The sequence below is a fragment of the Panthera tigris genome, chromosome C1 (assembly GCF_018350195.1).
Source record: "Panthera tigris isolate Pti1 chromosome C1, P.tigris_Pti1_mat1.1, whole genome shotgun sequence".
Classification (NCBI taxonomy): Eukaryota; Metazoa; Chordata; class Mammalia; order Carnivora; family Felidae; genus Panthera; species Panthera tigris.
In genome coordinates, this window is record NC_056667.1 from 189,515,540 (window position 1) to 189,542,658 (window position 27,119).

General features: G+C 39.1%; 1 protein-coding gene across 1 annotated transcript in view; it reads left to right on the plus strand.

The window, feature by feature from the left end:
• The window catches only part of PARD3B (par-3 family cell polarity regulator beta), a 1,003,697-nt gene that overhangs the window by 896,223 nt on the left and 80,355 nt on the right, over positions 1-27,119 (plus strand). Inside the window, exon 21 of the mRNA XM_042995147.1 lies at positions 3,224-3,356. Coding sequence (XP_042851081.1) covers positions 3,224-3,356 — 133 coding nt within the window. The remainder of the gene's footprint in view (positions 1-3,223; positions 3,357-27,119) is intronic.

Genomic DNA, 27,119 nt, shown 5'->3' on the forward strand with positions numbered 1-27,119 from the left:
CCATTTTTATTGACTTGATGGTAAATGTGTACTATCTGTGGAAAGGAGCTGAAAAATGAAATCAGAATTTGATCTTCCTCATTTTATTATATTAAATGCTTAATAAAATTAAGGGGAAAAGTCTAAAACAGCTACTTAGGGCAGGATGAGGGTTGAAGAAAAAAAAAGAGGGAGAGAGAGAGAGAGAAGGGTGAGATGCAGTCCCGGGTTATTATGAAAGGTTTGCACCATTTCCTTTAAAATATTCACACAAGGGAGAAGATACAGCGTGTTCTGCACTTATATGGTCCATGACTTTCTAGACTTTTTCCCTGTTTTTTCTCTGAAGCCAGATTTCTTTTCTGGGTAAATAGTCATGTTCCTGTCAGCCAGAGGGGATTTTCTGAATCCTAAACAGCTGATTTTGTATTCCTGCCCCATTCCCTTTATTTGAGGACTAAAATCTGATCAAACCCATATTTTTTTTATTTTTAAATTTATGTATTTATAGACATATGGGAGAATAGTTTATAGTCTGAGTATGATTTTTTTTCCATCACAAATGTAGGAAAATTGGGGGGAGTTTTAAAACAGGGTCTTATCAATTTTTTCCCCCCTTATTACTGATGACTTCATCCTGCTTGAATTCAGCGCTTCAATTTCTTTGGGTAAACTAATAGATTATGTATGCAATGTTTTCACCGTGTTGATTGAACTCATCTGGTGAGTTAGAGCATGGCTCACACATTCACATCATTGGCAGAAGCCTGTGCAGTGCACGCGGGCACGGGAGTCAGCTCACAGTACTCAAGAGGAGGGGAAACTGGTCCGCCTAGAGCTAGTCCACCTTGCCTGCCTTCTCACTGTTCGGAAAAGCATATCAGACGTTCCTTTGTATTATTGTTGTTACTGTCTTTTTCAAATGTTCAGAACCTTTTTTAAGTTTGTTTATTTATTTATTTTTTTTTTTTGAGTTGACACACGTTACTTTAGTTTCAGGTGTGCACCATAGTGATCCAACGGTTCTTTTATGTTCTGCTGTGCTCCCCACGGGGGTGGCGACCATCTGTCACCACACAACGTGGTTCTGGTACTCTTGACCCTGTTCCCGATGCTGCACCTTTCGTCCCCATGACTTACTCATTCCAGAACCGGATGCCTGTACCTCCCTCTCCCCTTCACCCATGTTGCTCTTCTGTTTCCTCCCTTCATCTCTGGCCACCACCAGCATGTTCTCTGTATTTACGAGTCTCATTTGTGCATTTTTGTTTAGAAACCTTCTACTTTGAAAAAAAAACAAGCATAGTGGAGAAACAGAACTATCTGGAGAGTTTTTAAATGCAGATTGGAGAAAAATAAAGATACGTGATACCCAGGGGTTTGTCTTTTCTTAATAAAAAGCCTTGGCTACCGGGTGTCTATAGAGTGATGTAGGAAGCCCAGACCCCATGTGAACTTTGTAGAGATATTGTGAGACGCCACCGATTCGCTGTGAATCCAGTTTGGGAAGAATGCTTTTCTGCCACAAGATGTCCACTCACCCTTTTCTTTTTATGGTTTACAAGTATCATTTCAAAAAAATTTTTTAACAAAATAGTAGATGACTTCTGTTGCTTTCAGACATCTCCTTTAATGAGATGTCTCATTTAAACTTAAATCTCCACTGTAATATGTGGGGATCTTCTGGCAGGCACAGCTCTTCACGGTGGGTCTCTTCCTCCCTTTCACCACCTCGCCTGTTCCCCTTCCCTGCCCCCTTCCACGTACTCTGTATACTAGAGGGGTGATCCTCAGACCCATCAAACACAAGTGTCCTTATGGCGAACACGTTGCTATGAATTGAGTGAAAGAACCAAAATTTGCAAGTGATATGCTTCTGTCATTTATTAGAGTAAATTCAAAATGTCCCTAAAGTCACCAGTACTCATTTTTATTCTAACTTATTTCCTAAAGGAGAAGGGGAGAGGAGTGTGTTTTGCCCACGGTGTATGTGAGCCAGGGCAAAAGAAATTGAGGACCACTGCTGGCCCAGACTGACTTCTTTGCACGCCCCCAAAGCAAGATGCTTCCTCATTTCTGTCCTTTGCGCTTCCCTTCCCTCCACCTGCAATTTCCCCACGTCACTTGTGTAGCTGTTGAGCACCTATGTGTCCTTCAAGACTCAGCTAAGGTGTTGCCTCCTCTGTGGAGCTTTCCGTAGGCTTCTTCCATGGCCCTGCCCTCCCCCAATCAGCTTACGCAGCCTTTGTCACTACAGTCCCTTTTGGGACCGCTATTGTAGCACCTGGCTTGTAGTCTTCTGTATCCTTTTCAGTCCCCTGCCTCCCAGACCATGTGTTTTTTGCAGACAACGGCTATGAACTGTTTGTTTTCATGTCCCCCCTGGATCTTAACATAGGGTCTGGCACAGTAGGACAGTTATGCCTCAGACGAACCAGAGAAGTTGAACAATTGTTGAAATCTGCCTACCGTTCCCCTCTTGCTTCCCAGCCCTGAAATGCATCACATGATTTTGTTCTGTTGAAATGATCATGACAAATCCGAGTTAAAAGGGAGCTACTGGCTGAACAGTTTGGGGTTGCATGGATGAGAACTGAAGAAATGGAAATTCCTAAGAGAAAAAAGTGACTGAAGTGGGGAGGGGAATCATGGACAAGTAATGAAGAAGGCACAGTCTACTGTCACCCGTTTTTTTATTTTTCTTTTTACGTCTTGATATGGCTTCTCCCTTCTCTGCTTTCCCTATGTCCTGTGTGCCCCTATACTGACACGGATCCTACCCCCCAAGCCAAAAACTCATCAGTGTCATTGAAATGAAGACCAGCACATGACAACTCTGTGTCACATCCAATATTCGGGTCAAACAACTGGCCTCAAATTTGCAACTTCTTATTTGAGAAAATGAAATACCTACTTTAAAATTAACCAAACTCTGTGGATATGATTATAAGAAAAAAGTGATAGCTCTTTTAATTGCTCTTAAGGTCAGGACCTTATCTTACCTTTTCACTCAAAAGGCATTTATTCATCCCAAGTCAGATGTTTTGACCCTTAGAGCTAAATGTATTTACATAAAGACCATTTTTGTTCACTTTTATTACCGATTTTACAGTTTTCCTAGCATATTTGAGTTACATTATTGAATCTTCTAAATTTGGATGCTAGCTCCTTTACCAAGATCAAAAAGTGAGTGTCCAGGATGATGTGCACCGGGTGACCGTGTTTGTTTGATTATGTCCTCTAGTGGCCGTCCTCCAAGCGGAAGCACTGATCGAATCCAGAAGTTGCGGAAAGAGTATTATCAGGCACGGAGAGAAGGTTTCACCTTATATGAGGACGACGAGGGAAGAGCAAGGCTAGATTATGACTTTCACTGGGTAAGCCCATGCATGCCTGATTCCAATCATTGAATTCATCTTTACTGAGATCATTGCGAGCAGAACACGGCTAAGAATGTTCTATCCATATCAACTTATATTTAGGTTACTTGAGTTTCACAGATATGAACATTACCCAAACCACAGCCATCTTGTCCCACAGAAGTTGTTTACATAAATCAAGCCACACTAATGCATAGTAGTTTATTTTAATTGCTTTCATATTTACTCTCTGTTGGACTTGTATACCAATGTGTTAGGGTGGAGCAGATGGTCGATATTTTAAAGAAGACAAGGAATCTTTGTCATCATCTACTGAGCCTTAATCTTTGCCTTCCATCTCTTGGGTTTCAGACATCTGGGCAAGCATTAACAGACCATGCACCATAAGCCATCTTTCCTTTGGAAAAGGTTATTAGACATAAATTTCAGAATGGTTCTCTTCAGAGATATCTGTTGTTTGTATGTTGCATCGGAACAATTCATTTTGCTGATCGCTAAGATACTTTTATTTTGAGATGAGAACAGTCTTAGTATTAGAGGGTTCCCTTTGCCAAATCCTTCAACATTTACAGACTGAAAAGCATATTGTGTCCTCTAAAGAGAGATTCTGTGGGTTTTTCCAGGATAGCACGATTCATTCTCTTGTCTTTTTCAAGAAGGTAAGTCCGTACTGACAAAATACACTTAACTTTTGAATATCCACAAAAATACCAGAGGAGAGTACTTAGAGATGGATTAAAGTACATGTCACATACTCGGAATAGTGCCTGCCACGGAGCTGGGGTTCAATAAATCTTGGCTCTCGTTACCAGTGTTATTGGGGCAGAGCTGTACGTGGTAATAGTGATGTCCTTGCGTGATGTCAGCTCTCACTCACCCTATTTGATGGTTACTGCCTTCTACTACGGTTTTTAGTGCTGTTTTGAGAGCCACATAAAGAACTCTCTTATCCCTGGTGGCCACTAAAGACACCAGCTCTTTTGAAGGACAAATCTATTAAAGGAAAGTTTCCTTTCCTGATTTGTACACTCATACTTATGCTCACCAGGTCGGGGTTGGGAGAGTAGAGTCCAGAAACCAAGCTGATTCCCTCTATCTTTCACTCTGGTGCCATGGCATCCCAGGCGTAGCACCTAACACTTTTACACTAGCATTTGAAAGTCAATGGCAGCACCCACCACTGTTGTGCAGAGCAACTGAAACTCCTCAGCCCAGTAGTTTCTTCCTTGTATGATAGGCTTTAAAAACACCAATCAGAAATGCAAATTAAGGATTGGCAGTCTCCTACCAAATGGCTTTGGCCTCTTCCAGAGATAGGCACTTTGTAACTATAGATCAAAACAAATAGCTTTTTATTGGTTTTATTACAGATGTTAGGATTAAACAGAATGGCATTTACAGTGACGGGGCCACTGGTCACCCAGACTCTCACTAACAGAAGCGAAAGATTTCCACAGAAGGACAATTTAAATAATAATTCATTTCAAACTTAACTGAGATCAACATATTAACTTTGATGATGGACCGTATGCATAAGGTTCTGCTCCCTTGATGAAACAAATAAGCAATCAAATAAGAGAAGTCATTCTCACCATAAGCAGAACAGAACACCATGTCCAGGGCATCGAAAAGTTCTCCATCTCAACACCACTGTGAATTCCTATGAGCAAAATAAGACAAGTAATTTTAGACCAAGAAGTCCTGGTTGTTTTGACCTTACTTTATAGGATCCCCTTATGTCAAGCTGAAAGGCTGAAGATACTTAACCTTCATGAGACCTGGAGTTTCCCCTGACCATTACCAATCGTGAAATGGATAACCATCCACTCAGGTCCTCTCTATCTTAATGACTCAATTTTTATTCCAAGCAATGTGGAATTAGACAATCTAGTGAATAAAGAAGTATCTCTATTTTAATTTGTGTTTCCCATGCTCAAGTGTATTGAGCTTTGCCAAAAGCGACTGACTTTAACGTTTCCCACACAAGTGGGGACTAAGGCTTCCCAAAGGGATGCTTGTGAAATGCACTCTCATAAAAGACTAGTGCTCTTTGGGATCGCCTGAGATATTCCAAACCAGGGATTCAAATCTCAGCAACCTTCCCTTCCATCCCCCCAAGCCAAGGAAAAACACTTGTATCTTTTGTCCAGCACAGGCCAGAGAAATTACACCGTTGTCTTCCTACTTTTGGGTAGATCTAGGAAAGCAAGTTTAGAAAGGTAACATTTCATTCCTGCCGGTCAACCAGACCCAACAAGGCAGCTTTTATTCAGGCTGTGGTTCCTAATCAGTCTGGTCTTTATCGTCAAGGACAGTGCTTGTTAAAATTGGATCATCAGCCCCTGAAAGAGAAGGGTGAAGCCCAAGAGAGGGCTCCCGGGTGCTTCTTCACGTGGTCATCAAGATTTCCGACCCACAATTCTAGAAATAGGACATTGGCAGGGTGCCTGGGTGGCTCAGTAGGTTAAATGGTCTGACTTTGGCTCAGGTCATGATCTTGCAGTTCATGAGTTCAAGCCCCGTGTTGGGTTCTGTACTGATAGCTTGGAGCCTGCTTTGGATTCTGTGTCTCTCTCTCTCTCTGCCCCTCCTCAACTCATGCTCTGTCTCTAAAAAAATAAATAAACATTAAAAAAAGTTTTTTTTAAATAAGACATTGATTCCAATCACTGCAGTAAGCAAAGTAGTTCACCTTCTCTAACAAAATGATTACATGGACCAGCATCATCAAAAACCACTTTCACGGACTCAGAACTTCCCGGGCCAGGTACCTCAGATTTAGAAGCCTGATAAATATTCCCCGGATCCACACAATACTGGAAAGCTTCTAAACTATTGAGAAGGGAATTACCTAAGAACTAAATAGACCAGAAAGAATAAATAAAGTTCCCTAAAATAAAATACAGAAAAAATAAATTAAGTTGCCTAAGAACCTACTAGACCAGAAAGAATAAAAGTATGTGCCCAAAGGTCTTGAAAGCCAAACTGGTAAAGCAATCACCGGAAAGGTTATTAGGATCTTTGAATTTTTTTTTAATATATTGTTGTTAGCGATACTCATAATTCTACCTCATAATTCTACCTCAAACTTTCTGATTTTCCCAGGCCATCCTATAGGTAGTTCTATGTCCAGTGGCTTGGAGCTGAAGGCTTTCCCCACTGCTCTCTTGAGTTCTCACTTGCTCCCATAGCATTTGCATCTGACTCTCTTTTCTCTCTGTCTCTTGTCCAATTTTAACAAATATTTGCTCTGTCTTAATAGAGGCCAGGTGCCAGTCCCAGAATATATCATCTCTACCTTGGGAGAACTTACAGTCTAGCCAGGAATACAGACATCTAAGGCCAAACTAAAAAAAAAAAAAGGCCAATAATATATGTGAGAAATTCTGTAGTATAGAGAGGGATTCGCTTTGAAATGAGCTCAGTGATAGCAGTTAATTCTGCTGGAGGCCGGGTGTGCAGCCCAGGGTGCTGGGAATTCTAGAGAGACCACTTAGGAGTCGCCTCGGTGGACATATTTGGTCCTTTTTGTCTCAAATATGGTGGTTTTCTTTTTCCCAAAGGAGATCCTGATTTATTCACTTCATTTGTGTTAAAATAAATGAACACACACAGATTGCAAGGTTTGTAAATACGGACATGAGACCTTACAAATCTTTTCAACCAGTCTGTTCTGTAGCTGTTTTCTCATGTAGACTCTGAAAAGCTGTAAAGAACAAGTTGAGAGAATTTCAATGACTGGAAGTGAAATGGCCTGGCGAGTTTTTATAGGCCCAATTAAGTAAGATATGCTAGCTGTGACATGTTCATATTTGCCAAAAGAAAACATAATACCTGTTATCTCCTGGTATTTTATTTTCTGTAAAACTTGTTAAGACAATCACAGTCCTCTGGCAATAAGCTGGGGTATTTTTTATTAGCAGATAAAGATTATCTGCTTATTTAATGGCAGCATGAATATCCTGTAAGTAATTTCAGAAATGGGATGGCTCCAGAGTTTTCTAAAAAATATTAGTACCTTTATTATTGTCTTTTTTTCAAGAGCTGCATGGCAAATACTATACACATCCTCCTCTTTTTAACTCTCTGGCTAAAATAAGAATTTTTATCTAAGAAAGGGGTTTGTAAACATTTAGATGGGAGGAGGTACTATAGTTTCCACTGTCATAAAATAGATGGTACTGTATGTATCTTTTTGGCAAAGGGGATTGGTTCAGGTGATGGTTGGGTGAATAAAGGAAAACACTCTGGAAGATCTGTGCACCCTATCATGAGGATGGTCTAGGAGCGAACTTGAAAAAAACATGGTTGGCAGCTGTGTAGACGAGAAAGATACATCCGATGAATTCTGCAGTCAGGGGAAAGGGAGAGCAAGATGCTGGGATCCTGCTAGCCATCTTAGGAAAGGGATTTAAGATGGAATGTGTAATAGCCATGAAGTGTAAAAACTATCAGAAGGTTATTTTCTAAATATTTGGGATAAAAGAAATGAGGTCCTGCTGCCAATGGTCCAAAACCAGAATTGAGTTGTCCGTATTTTCCATCTCTGCACCTTAACGGCATCCGAAAAAAAGCTAAGGATACCAGTGAAAATTTCTGGATTAGTAAATGGCATTTAAGTCACAAAGAACAGGGATCTAATTTAAACTGGCCTAAGCAAAAAGGGAAGTTTTGTTGGCTTATATAACTTTAAATTCCATAGGTGTATCTGACCTCAGGCAAAGCTGGGTCCAGTTCCATTGTTATTCTCTCTGTAGGCAGGATTCTTAGGGAGCTCCCTAAAAGCTCCAACCCAACAACTTTATAAAAGAAGATTGTCTCAGGGCACTTGGGTGGCTCAATTGGTTAAGCGTCTGACTTCGGCTCAGGTCATGATTTCACAGTTCATGAGTTCAAGCCCCACATTGGGCTCTGCGCTGACATCTCAGAGCCTGGAGCCTGCTTCAGATTCTGCGCTTCTGTCTCTCTCTTTCCCTCTGCCCGTCCCCCGCTTGTGCATGCTCTCTCTCTCTCAAAAATAAATAAATAAAAACATTTTAAAAAATAAATAAAGAAGATTGTCTCACCCCCAGTACATCTAGGAATGGCTTATTAACTCAGCCTGGGTCACATACCCACTTCTGAACTCCCCTGGCCAGAAAGATGCATTACTTTTACTGGCCAGAACTAGGTCACGAAGTCCTCCCTGGAACCAGAAAGTAGGATCAGGCCTACGCAGATCCCATGAATGAGTCTAGATGAAGAGGTAGTCCCCAGAGGAAAATCAACTTACTAATCAACAGAGGAAGGCAAAAATGGATGTCAGGCCTGATTTGTAGTTGTCTACTCTAACTTCTGGTTTTAATAACAATATAAACTTTCTTCATCTTAAATTTTTAAGAAAGAGTACGAAAAGGCCTTTCCCTTCATGTATTTTCCTCTTTATAGTTAGAAAGAACAGTTCTATTGTCAGTGTTAAACTTGCTGCCATTACTGGTAAAAGGAGAAACAAGATTTATTTTTGTCTACTGGTCCAGGATCTTTAAGCCATTCCAGGAACCCAGGTAGCTTCACTAAATTATACATGAGAAATTATGCAACCTCTGGCTACTTATTTAGACAGGCAAATGACATTTTGATTCACCCCAGACCTAGGAATTTGCTTTGGTGGCAGGGGTGGGGGATGAAGGGGCGGGGGGGGGGGGGTTGGGGAGTGGTCAGGGAGGCAATAGAATTCTTTGAAATGACTAAAAGTGGCTCTCTTTCTTTGGGTAGAATTGCCCTACCTATATCCTCAAGGATTGTTGTTTTGTGATAAATATAGATTCTATATACATATATCAAATCATTATTTTGTATACCTAAAACGAACACAATGTTGTATGTCAATTATATCACAGTTTTTAAAGAAAGGATATATTCTGTTGGTAAAAGCTCCAAAAGATAGAATGAGATAAAGAATTAGAGCCATCAAATATATACATCTACTATCATAATTTAGCGCCTACCATATACCTTCCAGTCTCTTCTCAGTTGATGAGCCCTCATTAGCTCCATAAATAGTTCCTTCCCAATGTGTCCCTCCACCAACACATTAGTGTTTTCCCCAGATTTCTTAAAACAGCTGAACTGAGGAGTGGAAGAGGTACCAAAGCAGAGTGAAGAGGAGAAGAAAACACATCCTGTCTATGAATTGGGTGGATTTTGGAAGGGCATGAGGTTTGGTCAACATCAAATGCCAGCTGGAGAGTTGAGACTTGCTCACTTTGATTTAAGGAAGTAGTGAAAATGTGAGGGAAAAAGACAAAATACATTGAAGATTTTTTTTCTTTTGGTTGTTAGTTTTAGTTCTTTGTATTTCAATGTGGCTTTCATGGGAACGTGTTGGCATATTAGCTATATGGAGATCATATGAATGAATTTCTAGCTTTTAAACATAGTGTAAATCATTTTGAAAGAAGGCAACATATTTATAGGCAATTCCCAACATAGAAATACACTGTGTTTCAGAAACCCATGTAGAAATTGGCAATTTGGAACTGGGGATGGTTTTCCCATGGGGGAGAAAAAAATGGTTGGTTGTTAGGGTCCCAAACCAGTCTGCAAAAGCCCACTAAAACCCAATCCCCTTGTGCTAATCACAGACAATAACCAAAGAGCCCAAGAGCAGGGGGCCATCAGGGCCAGGGAGAAGAGAAGGAAATTCCTTTCTTCTTTTCTGGGTACACCTTTGAGACCTTCTAGCCCCTTCTCATCTACCAGTCTTCAAGTGTCTCCCCAGGTTTCTTGACCCTTAATCGCCCTTACCTCCTCATCATGACACCCCACTTTGGACCCACCTTTTCCCCCAGAGTGCTCAGAAGTCCAGAGTTCTCTCTCTGCCCCATCCCTGTCTTCCCACAAAGCTCCCTTTCTTTCAGGCAGTTCATCTCAGCTATAATTTTCGGGGCTGGGGATGGGGATGCACATAATCTAACCCATAAAAGTTCTTAACATCCCCTAAGAGACTTCTCTTTTTAAAGAAGATATTTGATTAACCCTAATAAAATCCAAAATTAGGCCCTATAGGGCAAGTGTAGAAGGAAGAAATGAGAGAGGAGTTAATGGAATCTACCCCTGGGAACTGTCTATGACATAAAGGGGCAAGGGCCCTTGGCTGATGCCTTGGTGTTACTCCACAGCCTGAGGTTTCTCCAACGCTTCACTTTTATGTATGAGCTGTCTCTAGACTTCCCAGTCTGACTGGCTTCCTGTGGGCATTGACCTGATTCTGAAAGTGGCACCAGTTTGTCCTATAAACTGGTCCTCACCTCCCCCAAAGGAAGCCTTTTGTGTCTTAGTCTGCCCTCTGTGGCTGTGGTCCATGGCCAGTTGCTACAACTAACATGGAGCATGTCCCGACTAAAATTCTGCCCTGAAGACAGCTACTGTAAGCCATGCCTGTCTTCACATCTGGTCACATCTTAGACCTAATAATATAGCATGTATGAGAAGCATTTTAGCATAATGTCTGAGTGCATGGACCCTGAAGTCAGACTGCCTACATTCACATCCAGGATATATCACTTACTAACTTGGTAAATTTGGACCATTTCTTTAACCTCTCAGTCTTTTTTAAAACTAGGATAATAGTTCTCCTGGGACTCATATAAATATTGTGGCAATTAAATGATTATTACATGTAAAGCACTCAGAATATTGTCTGGCATATAGTAAGTGTTCAATAAATGTGAGGATTTTTTTTTTAAATGGTGCACATACTGAGGTTTTTAGAAATAATATATTACATTAGGCAAACAACCATCCTACTTTGTCATGATTGGAGCTTAATTAACCCTTTCTGTTATTCCAGAGTCCTGGGACATTACACAACACACAAAGCATTTAGGAGACCATCCAGTCATGCACACTCTGGTTGTCACTGAGGTATAGCCGTAATCCCTTCAGGTGGTGACTCTCTGGCCTGGTTGTAAGAGACTTTGGCAAAGCCCATTGGTCAAAAGGTCAATAACTATTTCCCTCTCTCCCAAACACAAACTTTTTCTTCAAAAGTACACTCCTTTCATCCTTGACCCCGGGGGCGCACCTAATCTCTTTAATGAGCTTATGCTAAAATCAAAGACCCAAGACCAGAAGAAAGAAGTTTCTGCTTTCAGCTCTGCAAAACCCCGAAGCAGAGAAATACCAGGCTCTAGTTAATGACTTAAAATAGGAGGTGGAGGGGAATATAAAGAGAATATGTGCAAATTATGTACTCGGTAAGTTATACTACAACCTGATTAATAACAAATATGAAATCATTTACTCAGTGCTGACTTCAACAGATATGTGTCACTACCTTATATACCTTATATAAATTATTCCAGACAATAAATCCATGAGGTAGGTATTTTTAGTCCTGTTTCACAGTTGAGAAGATTAAGGTTTTAAGACCGCACCACAGTCAACAAACCATTAGCAAAGCTGATATTCTAACGTGTGCTAACTCCTAGTAGAAAGAGGAGAGGAGCATCACTGTGGCAGCTGTTTAGATATATTTTTTACATGAGATGTTTGGAAGAAAGGGAAACTCTGAGTATTTGTTTATAAGCCCATACAGACTATGCCTCTGTTAAACTACTCTTTAATTAGCACTCTTACAGTTTTTTTTAACTCAATGGTATTGGTATTGTTTCATCAGTTCTCTGTAAAAGTCAAAATGAAATCATTCTTTTTTGCTATAATCAAATAAGTTAGCCTATCTCTGGCTTAAACCCAACCCTAAATACCAAGAAACAGAAAAAGAAAGTTCAAAACCACATTATTTTTCCATAATATGTCAAATAACCCTATGCGATACTTACATTAGAGTGAAAAACAGAACTCTTTCTGCTTCTAATGAACAATTAATTCCAGCTCAGGATGTCGAGTTTAGAATAGGTTAAGTTCCCCCAAACCACAACCGTTTGTGTTGGATCATGGTTAAAACCCAAAATTCCAACTTCTACAATAATCACATTCTTTTCTTCAACTGCAATGGGAGAAATGACCATTTTATGTAATATTGGAAAAACCATAGCAGAAACGCCTATGAATTCCAGATTTCCTAAACTGTTCTCAAAGCTGTTTAAAATCAGTTGGCTATGTTTTATTTTAGCAGAGCTCCAAAATTCTGAAATTAACTTCAGGTACTAAATTTTTTCATTGAAGATGTTTGGAGTGGAAGATATGAGATACATTTTACTGGCATTCATAACACCTGTATCGCTTAACCTTGATGACAATTAAGACCCAACCTGAGCCATGTTTGTGTTCAGATCCTGGAACCCAAAATGGTCCCCTCAGACAGCTTCCTGTGTAATTAGCCAATCAGATCACTGTGGTGGCCATCTTGTTCTTTCAGTTTAAGAAAATTTTCAAACCAGAGTTATTTGCAAGCTTACCATCATTTGGTTCTTATTAAGCAGTAACAAGTATGGTGTTATGGGAGAAAGAAAACTCACAGAAACGCTCCTCTGCAATAGGAGGAACACTTGAATAAAAGAGAACTCTAAAATGATTATAATCACTACAGCAATTCTGAAATGGCCGTTCTCCACAAGAAGAATGACCACTTTTGAATACAATCGTAATGACACATATCAGAGCCTGTGACTTTACAGTTCTGTGAAATTCATTTGTTTCTCTGTGTTTACTGCTGAGGCTTGAAATCATAGTGCTAATTTTCAGAGTGTCTATGAGTAAGTGTAAAAGTTGATTTCAGCCAGGCACAGGAAAACTTTCCATTTATTCAAGTAAATGATCTAAGAAGAACTGGTATAATGCTGTTATTATAAACAATTGAGAAATAGTTTCTTTCCTAGCTCTGAGATAAGACTTTTGTAAAGTAATGGAGTTCTTGGGTTTTATCTCCATCGGGCTTTCTTCAAATGATTTAGTTCATTCTGTGTCATCTTTCACTAAGACATAGCTCCGTTCCCTAGCCAGCAAAGCCAAAGCAACACATGAGGGAAATAGCTTTTCTGCCTTTATTCCCTTGTTGGTTTATTCGTTCACTGAATACTTAGCGATTTGTATTCAGTATACAGCAAGCCCAACATTTGCATCAACACTTAACAACAAAGAAGGAAAACCTGACTGGGGAGGGGGTGAGGTTGGAGCGTGTGCACAAAGACATTGTTTTGAAATTTCTCCTTAGAGAAACAGTAGGAAATGTTGTATGAGAAAGACAGTCTCTGTCATGATCTGATGGCTTTCCTCTAATGAACCTTCTGGCTCACTCTATGATAATGGATACCCCCAAACGATGTGGAGAAATCTCCATTTTTCAGTTTTGCTTTCCCATCGTCACTAATTGCCAGAGGTCCAGATTGTTTCTGAAGAGCAGAAACATTTTAATTGTAATTTTTTATATAGATCAGCTACTTTTCTTTTATGCATCTATTTAGTATGGACCAGGTTGCCTGTTTTCCATGCAGTTCCCTTTACAGTAACTTCCCCAGGTTTAAATTGTCAGGCAGTACTTTACTAACAAAATGTATGTGCTTATAAAGGAATCAGAGACTCACATTCCAGAGGAGGCACTCATGGTCTCACAATTACCGTGAGTGATGGCCGGAAAAAGTCTCTTAACATAATACTTAAATTGGTGATTGGGAAAAAAATGCTATGGGATTTTAGCAGTTTGTGGTTGATGTGTGGTTCTAGAACTATTTTTAAATTTCCAAGTTTTAGAAAGTGGATAACCTGCTCCTGTTTCTACATATAGATGTGTATATGTAAGGTTAAAAAAAAAATCTAGTCCTCAAGTACACAGTGATAGGGGAATGAAAAGATGACACACAAACAGAAAACAACTGAAATTTTGTTTCAAACATTTAACATTTTCACTTAGCTGATTCATAAATTTAATTTATCAGAAATTTGAATAGTGTCCCAATGAGAAGCTCTTACAATTTTCCTAACTTTCTTGAGGATCTTAACTCTAAAATAAGACATAAAGCTGTTAATGTCCTATAATCAATTAAGGAAAAGAATAAACTCATTCTCACTTATGTGGTACATTTCGGGCCCCAATATTGAAGGACAAAGTTTCAAAGCATATGGTTTTTCATTTATTCATTTATCAATTACTTCCTTAGACCTTAATTTTTGTGGCAAATTTCTTTCTTTGTGCCAGAAATTTACTTGACTCTGAGGATTCAAAAGTGAATAAGAAGTTCATGTCTGGTGGGAAAGGCAGACAGGAAACATAATTTCGAACATAATGAGAAATTTAGAAATCATTGTACAGGAAAAAAATTGATAATCAAACAAATAGGAAAAGGAGACTAATCAATGAACCAGATAGATTTGCTTTAATCCCTGCAAAGTTTCCTTTTTGCCTGCATTTAGGGCATTCTGCCTCCACGTAAGCTATTCCAATGCCCTTTGGAATTTCAAAGCAAATATGAAGTGGCTTTTATTATGTTTCACGATGATACTTTACGCCCAACCTCTCATTTTGAGGATTTGAGCATTTGTGTATCACATCTGTCCCAATTACTGAGTGAGACCTACCCTAGAGGGTAGTTTTTCAAACTGTGTGTCACAGCTTATTAGATGATCATAAAACCAATTAATCACAATGGACATTTTTAAGATTTTGAATAGAATAGGATATATCAGAGGCCATGGCTGGTCGTAACTATGAGTATTGCTTCGTGAAGTTCTTGTTTCATATCCAGTCTGTAGACAGATACACGTATCTACTAGCTCATAATGTAAACTATATTCCTGTGGGTTATGCTTTTAAAAGGTTGAAAACCTCTAGTCTAGACTTTAAGTTCCATATCTGGTTGATTGACCATTTTATTTATAAGAATTTACATCATATTTGTTTCACTCTAGGGGCTCGATAATTTTTTCAATAAATAATGTTGAATACATCCCATCTAAAACATAATGGCACAGAGTTTGCTTTTCTTGGTTATATCCATATATCAATATAGTATATTCGTATATGTTGATATACAGATAAAGATAGATAAGTACACAGTTTGCAAATATTTTAATTAGCAGTCGATGGTTTATGCAGCTGTTAAATGAACATCTGAAGAAAGGTTCCAATTATATAGACAAAAATATTTTGAAGACCAGGTGAATATAGTTGGCATACTCTAGTCTTTCTTGTTTTCCTGAAGTCACTATTTTTACCTTTTACATTAATTTTTTTATTATAAATGTAATACATGCTCACTGTAATAATTTACATAATAGGTAAAAGTGTTAAAGCAGAAATGTAACTCATGTATCATCAACCACACAATAAATGAATACTTTATGCTTTGGCCTATCTTATACAAATACATGCACATACATGCATATCACATGTAGTAATTAAATTGAGCTTCTACTTGATATGCTGTTAGTGGAGCTACTTTTTTCACTTTCTGTTATATTATAAACATTTCTTGTGCCAGTAAATAATCTGCAAAAATTTGAATGTAATGTTTAATTCACTAATTGATTAATCATGCTATCATTGTTAGATGTTTAGATTATCTTCATTATTCCCTATATGTAATGAGGTAATAATTATAGATAGATAGTCATATAGATAAATCTTTGCATTCTTAAATTATTTCTTTATCTTTATCATAAATCAATATAAAATATTATTTAATATAAGGCTATGAAAAATATTTTAATTGATACAAATTGCCTCCAGAAAAGCCGAGAAGTTTGTATTCTCCCCAGCAGCGTATTTATTAAAACATTTAACAAATGTTAATGGTCCGTTTTGTACAGGCTTTATACCAGACCTACTAAATCTCATTGTTTTCATTTTTCTTAGTTTTTACCAGTTTGATAGCTCATATAAATTATTTTGTTTTCATTAAATTACAACTGAGATACAACATTTCATGTGTTTATTGGTCATGTAGATTTCTTCTTTTTTATGAATTTTCCTTTTCTTCTATTATAGTGTTTGCCTTTTTTGCTTTTAAATTGTAAATGTTCTTGATGTAGAGTATTATTAAGCCTCTACTATCAAATACCATTCAGAAAATTTTTCTAACTTTGTCAATAGCCTGTTAACTTTATGATACTTCAGAGAAAAAGAAGCTTTAATTTTTGTGTCAACAAACCAGAGATTTTTGTTAGTTTTTTCAAAAGGCATTTAAACATCTATCAAGATGGTCATATGGTTTTTCTTCTTTTTCTATTAATGAGATGATTTATATTAATAGAGTTTCTAATATTGAATGGCCCTTGCAGTGATGAAAAAATAAATCTACACTCACATACCACAAGATGTCTGTTTTTTCTTTTAAGATAGAGCTGGACATGAGTTATAGGTATTTCCATTTGTGATTTTGTGTCTGTATTTGTAAAGAAAAGTGATATCTAAGGGGTTTTCCCCCTAACGGTAGCAGTTTTACATAGAAGAGTTATATTACCTTTGTAACATGATTTGAGTAGCATCTCCTCTGTTACTATATGTTACATCAATTTCTATAGTCTAGGAATTATCTCTTTGTCAAGATTTCAAATAAATCATCCATAAAACCATCTAGCCTCATGCTTTTTGTGGGTAATTCTTTGACACCTTTTTCAACTTTTCCCATAGATGGAGATCTTTGGAAAAGAAGATGTTTCCTCCTTTACTAAATTTTGGAAATTTGCTATCTTTTTCCATAACATTATTTATTTCATTGAAACTTTCAACCTTTTAGTATTTTTTTATGTTTTTTTGCCACTTAATATATTTACTAATTCTGTTTTTGTGTTCTAATACATTTATTTTTACCTCATGAACTTTTTTCTCTTCTTAAGAAGAGATAAAGCAAACTTTTTGAATTATTTAGCTTATTTATTTTAGTTTTTAATCATGTTCAGTGACAATATAATTTAAGGCAATGAGTTTGGGTTTTTTTGTTTTTATTTTTTAATGTTTATTTTTGAGAGAGAGAGACAGTGCGAGTGGGGGAGGGGCAGAGAGGGAGGGAGACACAGAATCTGAAGCAGGCCCCAGGCTCTGAGCTGTCAGCACAGAGCCTGACGTGGGGCTCGAACCCACAAACTGTGAGATCATGACCTGAGCCGAAGTCAGACCCTTAACTGACTGAGCCACCCAGGCACCCCTGTTTTTTAATTTATTTTGATGTACTTCCATAAATGTTAATATCTTAATGCTCTTCCTCTTATTTTTTTTCTAGGTAATTTGAAATTTAAGATTTTTTTCTTTGACCAAGAATGACTTATATAGTCATTATTTTAATTTTTAAGGATTTAGGTTTTTTCCACCTAAGATTTTATAATGAATGTATAATTTTACTATTTTGTAGCCAAGGATATTGAATTCTGCAACTTGGGGCATTTATTAAAAGTTGACATAGTATTTGTAACTTTGTCATTTAAAGATTTAGATGATTTAGGAGCACCTGGGTGGCTCAGGCTGTTGAACATCCAACTCTTGACTTTGGTTCAGGTCATGATCTCACAGTCGTGAGATGAAGCCCCCTGTGGGGCCATGTACTGGGCATAGAGCCTGCTTGGGATTCTCTCTCTCTCTCTCTCTCTCTCTCTCTCTCTCTGTCTCTGCCCCTCCCCTACATACATGCTCTCTCTCTCTCGAAATGAATGAATTAATGAACAAACGAATGAATGAATAAAGCTTTAAAGAGTTAAATTAATTAAATTTAAACTGATGATTTTCTAAAAATGCTTATTATTTAATAAATACTTATTGAGTGCCTATGACATTCCAAGCTCTGGCAAGCTGCTGAGGATGTAGCAGAGAGCAAAATGGGCAACAATCTCTGCCTTGTGATACTTTCATTCTAGTATATAACATATTTGTGTCACTATATTTCCTTAAATATAAGTCAGCATAATTGTTATACACACTATAAATATAATGACAGATTTTCAGGAAAAGAACAAAAAGAAAACACCACCGCATTAAATGCAAGATTTTAGGGGTGTATGGGTGGCTCATTTGGTGAAATGGCCGACTCTTGATTTCAGATCAGTTCATGATCTCATGGTTGGTGCAATCAAGCCCTGCATCAGGCTCTGTGCTGACAGCGCAGAGCCTGCTTGGGATTCTCTCTCCCCCATCTCTCTGCCTCTCCCCTGCTTGCACGCTTATTCTCTCAAAATAAATAAATAAACATTTTTTAATGTAAACTTTTATATTAGGAGCCATCCCCATTCATTTCTCAAATGTTTAAGTGTGAGAAACGTGTGTCCTACCATTGGCATAATATAGTTAGATAACTTAATTATATTGTTTCTGATATTGTATGTCCTTATTTATCACTTTCTAGGTCTGTCAAAGACAGATGAACCTGAGGTTAAAGTCCCCAAGTACCATTTTGTTTCTGAGGCATTGTGCGTCATTTTTTTTAGGTCTGTCTCTTGGAAAAGGCTGAAATGTGATGTTTGATTCATTCTGAGGTTTTTGTCTTCCAAAGAAATGTCTAGCTCATTTATATCTGTTATTATAACTGTCGTTCTTATTCCTTCTGTCATTTTGTTTTGGACTTTAGGGTTTGCACACCTTGTTCCGTTTCCTATTTTGTACCCCATGTGCTATATTTTCTTGGATTTTTTTTATTTAGTAGTTTCACTCATACTGACTTTATGAAAACATTCTTTATCCTGTCTTCTCTATCAACAGCATAAATGAAATCATCTCTGTTGAGTTCCTTCCATGTAAAAGGAACAAAGGGATGTGACTATATGTTATCACAACTTTCCCTCACACTTTTAACATGTGCTATTTTAGACTGAGTCTTTAAAGAAGAGGGTATGTCTTCTCTTTTAATATTTTTTATGTGGCACGTTTGATATCATCCAGGGGTTATGTTTCGTGTCTAATGCCAGCCTGTTTGCTACAACATCCCCAGCATTGGGCTCTTTATCTTGATTCATCTCTCTGTTAACATGCTTACCCTTTTGAGTAATTTCACTTCAGGAAGGATATATAGTTAGTATATTTCTAAATCCTTGAAATCTGATAGTATCCTTTATGTATAAATCTCAACACTTACAACCATGCCTGGTGCTTTGAGGTATATAATAAATATTTGTTAAATGAATGACATACCTGCTTCCTAAGGGATTTTTCCCTAGACATTCCATCGTCTTATGGTTTTTAATATCAGGGAAGAAGAAATCCAAGGCTGACATGATTTTTCTTCTTTTTAAGTAACCTGTTTTCCCTATCTGAATCTTATGGGATTCTTTCTTTATTCATGATACTCAAAATTTTCACCCAAATTCTTCTAGCTGTTGGGCTCTTTTCATTCATTTTGCCAGGTTCTTCCTGAGCCCTCCTGTTAACAGTTCTGTGTTGACTTCTTGTCTGTTTCCTTAATTGAAAGCTAGATGTTGTTCCTTAAACAAGGTGGTTGAAGTTTCCTTGATTCTCTTATCCTGACACCTAACTGTAAAGAAGTCCTCTCCTACCTCAATGGCGGGCCTGGCTGTCACACCTGGAATCACACCTCCTGTTAGAGGTTTGGCAGCTTGAAAACAGGAAAGGAACCAAAGTCCTGAGCAATGCCTGGAGGAGAACCTTGTGTCTGCTTAGTTTCTCAGATGGTTTCTCTGGAATCGTGGACAAGGGATCAGCTTTCTGTGCCCTGATTTTTATTTGCCCCAGCCCTGTCATTGTGTATTACCTGTGGCTGCGTCTACCCTTCATCCTCATACTATTGCCCACAAATTAGGAGGGAACACTTTCTTTTAGGTTTGTTTCCCGTGTGACAGCCACCTTGAGAACCCTTTGCTCTCCAGGTGGACGGTATGGAAAGTCTGCCACTCCACAAACAAGAAAATATCCACGTTAGTTTCCTCATCAGCCGCATAACCTTTCGTCCGGCCTCACCTCAGGCAGAACAGTTTCAGCCTTCTCTGCCAGCTCCCCAGGAAGATCAGTTATGTTCTGGTACCATGGCCCCCTTGCGGTTTGGTCTGTGGCACCATTTCTAGCAACACTCCTGCATACTGAGCACTGGTGCAAGTTTCACCCACTGGCCATTTCTGCGGAATCTGGGAGATCAGTGGTAAATTGCCTGCACTCACACTGTCCCTGAGTCCAGAATTCAATACTCATTGTAATGTTTAAACCTCCTTTAAGAAGGAATGTCTTAATGGTGAATCATAGCAAGCTCCAGGACGGTTTTACTGCATCACAAAGGCCATTTTCCTAGCTGCTGCCTATTCTTATTCACACACAGTAAAACAATGCCTATCTAGTGATATGGCTGGAAAATATTATGGCTTTTCCCCCTCCTACACCAACTCCTAGCTTTTCTGTAAATGGTCCTGCAGAAGCGAGACATGGTGTAAAACTTCCAAATTGGTTTCCTGACCATTTCAAGGAGGCTGCAAAATGTAGTAAGAAAGCTGGCTTCCTAGTTGCCCATCAGTGTAACTTCAGTAGGGCCGAGTTGAAAGGGCCCCAGAAATTCAGAGGGTTGAGTTGTTGGTTTTCTTGTTTACATTAAAGATGTAAAAAATAATTAGAATGTCATGTGAGGGGTTATGTATATGTAGTTACCTATGAATATATAAAAATCTTATTTTCTCTGCCAAGCTGCATTGTTATAGTTATTTAGAATGAAAAGTGAAGTTCCTGCCACAGACATAGATACACTGGTTGCATGACTTTATTAATTCCTATACCGAGGTCTTCAGTGGATGATAATCTAATAACAGAATCATATTTATAATATAGTAGAAAATTCTCACTATGGGTTTACAACGGTATGCATGAGACCGCAGCATTATTGAATGCTTGTTCTTTCTCATATCAAACTGATATTCACTGTCCCTTTTGGTGACAGCTTAATTTGAATGAGAATTTCAAAAAGGGCCTGACTGGCTCCCTGGCCCCCTTCCCTTCCCAGACTCTCCCCTCCCCCTCCTTGACTGCCTCCCTCCCACCTTTACCCCTGCAAATACGATTACTTGGGTTCCTATAGGTTTATGATCTGTGCCCAGTCCTGGGAGAGTATAGGAAAATCCGTGAGATCCTTTTTCAAAAGTGTTCTTCGAATCAAGCCAGCCCTACTCTGATCTTTATGACCTCCTGTTTCTCAGGGTCTGGGACTTCACCTCCTCCTGAGTATCAGATTTCCATTGAGGCTGATACCTCCGGAACCCCTAGAACCTTAGCGATACAGTTCCTATTGGAATTCCCTGACCTGGATTGGTCACCCATTTCAGTTTCACCCCAAATCCTATCAATTTGCCATCTTATCATGGACAATCTTGAACACAGATTCTATTTCAGTTTGGTCTCATCTCTCCTTTCCTCTCAGAGCCATTTTTTTTTTTTTAATCTCTACCCCACTGTGTTTCCTAGCTACACCTGAGTGCTGGTTGTAGGCTCATGGGCATGTGCTTCTACACCCTTATGCAACTCTCACGGTCTGTCCCATTCAAACGCTATCCTTGTATCTGGCGGTGACACAATCTTGACTTCAAAGCTAGAAGTGGTAGTGGATACACACTTCTTTCCGATATTGCAAGGTGGAGTTCTAGAAAAAGTACTTGATTTTTTGGCCTCCTTTCCTTAACTGTTGGTAAGTGTGTGTGCCCAGACATGTGCCAATCAGAAAGCCTGTAGAATCCTACAGGCTTCTCTACCTTAAGAGTGATTCTCCAATTTGATAGCAAGCTCAACTCTGATGTCAACCTGCTCGTCTCCGGGTTACAGCGCTTACTGCCTAGTCATATTTCCATTGTCAACTAGGAAACAAGCTGGACAGATGCCACATCCCATGTGACTACCTTTTTAATTCTGGTAAGAAAATAAATGTAAGATACTCAGTTAATCAACATGGAAAAGTTTCCAACTTACAAGAACACCACTGAACTTCTGCTTATTGCTTTATCGTTAATGATCATCGTATTTTTGTCTAGCTTAAAATTCCTGAGGTATGCAACACCCAAAGTGCAACTGTGCTGCCTTTATTTGCTACTGTTTGGAAATAGCATCTGGGCATGGTGTGGACTGAGGGAGACCAATCTTCATCCATAATAAGTAGTGATTGAAAAATAATCATACGTGTTCCTGGAACTCATATGTCCACATCTCTTTCCAGGTAAATTCTGGTCAGGAACACAAGTGGCCACTGAGACTCCCATTTAGCTTTCAATATGAAAGATCTGCAGCTATAAATAAAACAGCACAAGTGTAGAACCATCATCAGACATGCAAGTGTAACTGTAATGAAAGTTACCTTGAACAAATCAGCTCCCAGGATGGCATTCATTTCTTATTGATAAATATGCTTAATACAATGAAGTGCAGCTTCTAGAAAGATAATGGAGCAGATAATTAAAACAATCTACTCGGAAACATAAACACACACATACACTCGTATGCACACACTGCAAGGAGACAAGGAACACGGTTAGCACAAATCCTGTCAGTACATCCTACCGTCTTTCTCTGGAAGACTCTCTGGCCTCTGACAGGAAAAAGATAGAAAGACATTTTGACTACAGTAAAGCTTTTGATTCTGTAGTATGTGACCAAAATCAGTGAAGGAGAAAGAGCCGAACTTTTACTTATTTCATACAGGTGGACAGTGGTTCAGGGATGCTGGTAAAACCAGTCGTTAATGGTTCAGCTTCTGTTGGCTCCAGCATACCACATAGTCTTCTCTGCCATGATAACTGACCAGGGAAGTTAAAGATAGGGCTACTCAGGTCTCTTCTGCCATATAAAAACCTTATGGATGTCAGCCCTTAGACCTCACCTGCCTCTCCTTCAATGTGGAAGGGTGCATGAAAGACATACCCTTTTCACAGTCTATTTCAGCATCCACTTTTACCTCCTTCTTCTAGCATCCCATAATGCTGTTCCTGTAGAGGGGATATACCTGATAAAGGCTTGTCGAATTCTGCGCCATTTTCTCTAGGTGTCTCTCAGGAAAAGGAGGAGGATCGAGATACTTCCTCTGTAAGCATCTCAGAATAACAAAGAAGTTTCCATGGATATGCAGTCTAGTTCCCTTCACTGTAAAGCATGGGCTTCATCTCACTGCCTTTTGCAAGTAGCCATTGACTGCATGATGCAGTCAGAGCTGGGTTGTTTGCTTTTGAAGAGGAATTCCTCGTGGTCCACAGGACACAGAGATTCTTACTTGGTCAGAGTCCCTCATTAACAGCCAGCTATAATCACCAACGAGTGGTCTACACGAGTGAGCTAGAAGATGGCTTACATAAGTAGTCCCATTAGCCTGCAGGATGATGCCATATGTTAGTAGTATATGCCCACATTTTGTATGTCTACACTGCCACAATAATCTCCTTTGCAAAGTCTTCCCCAGCTGCTCTAGCCACATCACCCTTCTTCTGTCAGTGCTTCTCTACTACGTCTTGTTTCTACCAGGAAGTAAAACTTAATCACATCCTACCTGGTGTAGGATCACACAAGTTAGTTGAGAGCTTGTGCATGTGTTAGCCCTACATTGTACCCATCCTGAGGGCTTTGCTGCCCTTAGACAAATGCTTGCCAAATTGAATTCTTGATGGCTCAAATGGGTAAAATGAGGCAGAGTAATCTCATAATCTCTAAAGCTGTCAAACCTTTTCATAGCTGTGTTCTCATCTCCAGTGTCTTCTCTCTGTGTCAGAGATGACACAAACGTAAATATTCAACAAATTAACGTAAGGAGGAATGCCAGCTAGTGGGTCACTGCCACGTTTTCCTTTGCGATAAAAGTTAATTTGGCTAGTGTCTTTCACAATGCTCCAAGTACCTACCTGACGTGCAGGCAATTACACCTATAGGGTGAGCACCTCATTCAAGTCTTTTTATAGATTAAATCAATGTATGTTCATGGATTTTGAAATAATAGATCTGGATATGGTGGCATGACCCCACTTGAGTGTTAAAAAAATTAACTTCTAACATATTTTAATGCAAATGTTACCTTTGTAAGTGGATGACCTGAAAAGAAAGTGTTTCCATAGTAACCTAAGGGAACACATAACCTGTTTGTGATAACTTCTGCATGAAGAGAGCCAGGCATGGATTGGGGATATGCTTTGATGTCTGCTAGAAAAAAAAAAAAAATCGCTGACAGCATTGTGTGAGTGAATGGTTGGAAGATTTCACTTTATTTGTAGTTAATTTAAAAAATAAACTTTCATAATGAACTGCTGAAATACACACTTGAAACAACCAGATGATCCATCAGGGTATTTTTTTAAATGTAATTTGTCGCAAGTGACAACCGAGGCATCAGTTTAAGAGAAATAGATTAGGGATGAGTTCTTCCTATAGGTCTTTCCCATTTTGTGCATTTCTTTTTATCTCTACCCCGTGTTCTTCTCAAGGAATCACTGAGGTCTTTCAAAGCTCTTAGATTTCTTTTTTTTTTTTCTTTTTCTCCTTTTTTTTTTTTTTTTTTAACTCAGAACATGTCATGAAGAAGTTGCCCTTCCGGAATTGAGAGTCTATATTGTACGGATATCACCAAAAAAGGAATAGATTGATTAGCCTTCACTTTCTCTACTGATGTGGCTATTTGAGTTGGTGGCTTTTTAGAGGTACCATTAGCGAGAAATGAGTTTGACATCCACAAGCCCTATATGGTTACTTTCCCCCTCTTCTTACAGATGTAGCATCTAGTAAAAGAAAAGCTTGTCTACAAGAGTTTTTTTTTCTTTCCTTTTTATTATTATTTTTTTCTATAGGGTCATTAGCGTAGGGAACAGATGCATACAGTTTTAAGGAGTATTTCTTTGAAGCACCATTTGAGGCTCAGCCCGCTGACAGGTCTGTGCCCATGGGCTCTGGTGTGGACTCAGGGCAGGGGCGCTGGCTCCAATTACCCATCTGGTATCCATCTGGTAGCACGAATGAAAGATAATACCAGATCACGGAGAGGCTACGCCAACTGCCAACTTGGTATCAGCAGGCAAAGAAGGTGCCACCCAACAGCGCTGTGAAGAATACGAAACGCTGTCCGTAGGGTATGCACGTTTCCAGCGCGAGATGCAAAAGAATGGCATGCAAGAACATATGGGAAGAAATTGCTGCACACATCTAGCCTTACAGCTGCAACTTGTTAAATATTAAACCCAGTTCTCTGCCGCACCGAAGTTGCTAGTGGAGTTTGGGAGAAAAGATATTATCCTAATACGTTCGAGACTTGTGTCTTGCTACTCATACCCACCCACAACAGGGTTAACGGGATTTGAGGACTTTTGGCTGAGGAGTAGCTACCAGCATCATAAGGGCAGATTTACTTTACATGTAATGCCGCTCTGTAGTAGGTTGTTTGGTTGTAGTAAAATAAGGATTTCGTGGTTGCTGTAGTTGAGAGGTTGTATCAGTTTATTACTTCCTCCTTTTTTTTACTTCCCCCCTTTCTGTTTTGTCTGCTTCCTTGCAGAATGCAGAGTGCTCTGGTTAGTGCAATGGCTAAGACTGAGACTCTGTTAATAATCCGCCGGGGATTTGCCATCTTCATACAGCATCCCTCTCCTCTGAGGAGCTCCAAATGCAAGCACCGGTTCAAACTGGCAAGGGCATGCTTGCTTATGAGGCTGCCCATCTGTGGGAGCCTTTTCCATTTATTTCCTCCTCTTGCTCAGCAGTCTGGTCCCTGGCTTGTCTCTGCATTCATGAATGCTGGAAACGACCAAATAAAGTGAGATATTAGAGTGAGAATTTAGCAGCATTGTGATCACCTAAACAACAATACGCTCTCACGGGGTCTTTTCCATGCATTAAATGAGCTGTCCTCATAGTAACGTCTCGTTGATGTACATATGGTACTTTATATACTGCCATGCATTTTGAAAGACATTATCCTCATTGCATTCATTACATCTAGGCAGTTCAATGAAGACAGGAACCCATTTTTACAGAAGAGAAAACTGAGGCTCAGAAAACGTACATGATTGCTGACAATCACATCATTAGCTTTGAGCCCAGATCATGTGACACCCCCCCCCCCCTTGGAAAGTCTTCCACCAGATTTAGGTAATGGGTTTTTTTGTCTGTATGTTTGTTTCTGTTTTAATCTCTGAACTTCTCTTTCCTTCTCACAAAGGGAAACATTTAACTACTTAAGCATTATTGCAGTTTCCCAAAGAATGAGAGCTAGAGTCACGGTAAACATTCATGGTGGACAAGAACTCCCTGCCCTGTAGGTGGCTAGAGGGCTGGAAGCTAAGATGACTTCCTTTTTTGCATAATCACCAACAGAATGTCTCACATAGTTCCACTGAGAGACAAAGCAAAGAAAAAATATCTTCCCAGTTGGCCACACAGAGATCCATGCTGGATGAAGTGGGGAAGAAAAAAAGGCTGTAATTCAGAGGCACGAGTCACCTGGAGAAGAACTGTTGTAAAGTAATTATATTGCACAGGATCCCGAACGAAGTGCCAGGAGGGAGGTGGGTGAGGGATGAGATGTCGAAGTAGAAGGTTGTGACCCAAAGGTGAGATTTCAGTATTGATGTTGACTATGACCTGCAAAAAAAAAATTTATGGGAAAGCCAAAATGAACTTCAACCTGATTCCATGTGTAAGATTGCATAAATTGCAAATTCAGTGCAAGAAGATACAATATTCTAAATTCCCTTGCTTTTCTTTTTCCAACTTATGGGACTTGAGTTCTTTTGCCATAATTTATACTAATTAGTCTTTCCACTTAAATCAAAAGGGGAACTGCAAATGTAGCCGTCCCCTGTCTGCTCCTCATTAGAGACAATTAGGAATTAGAAGAACAAAAACACGTCATAAAAAAGATAAGAAAAGCCACCCAGAGAGAGAAACGT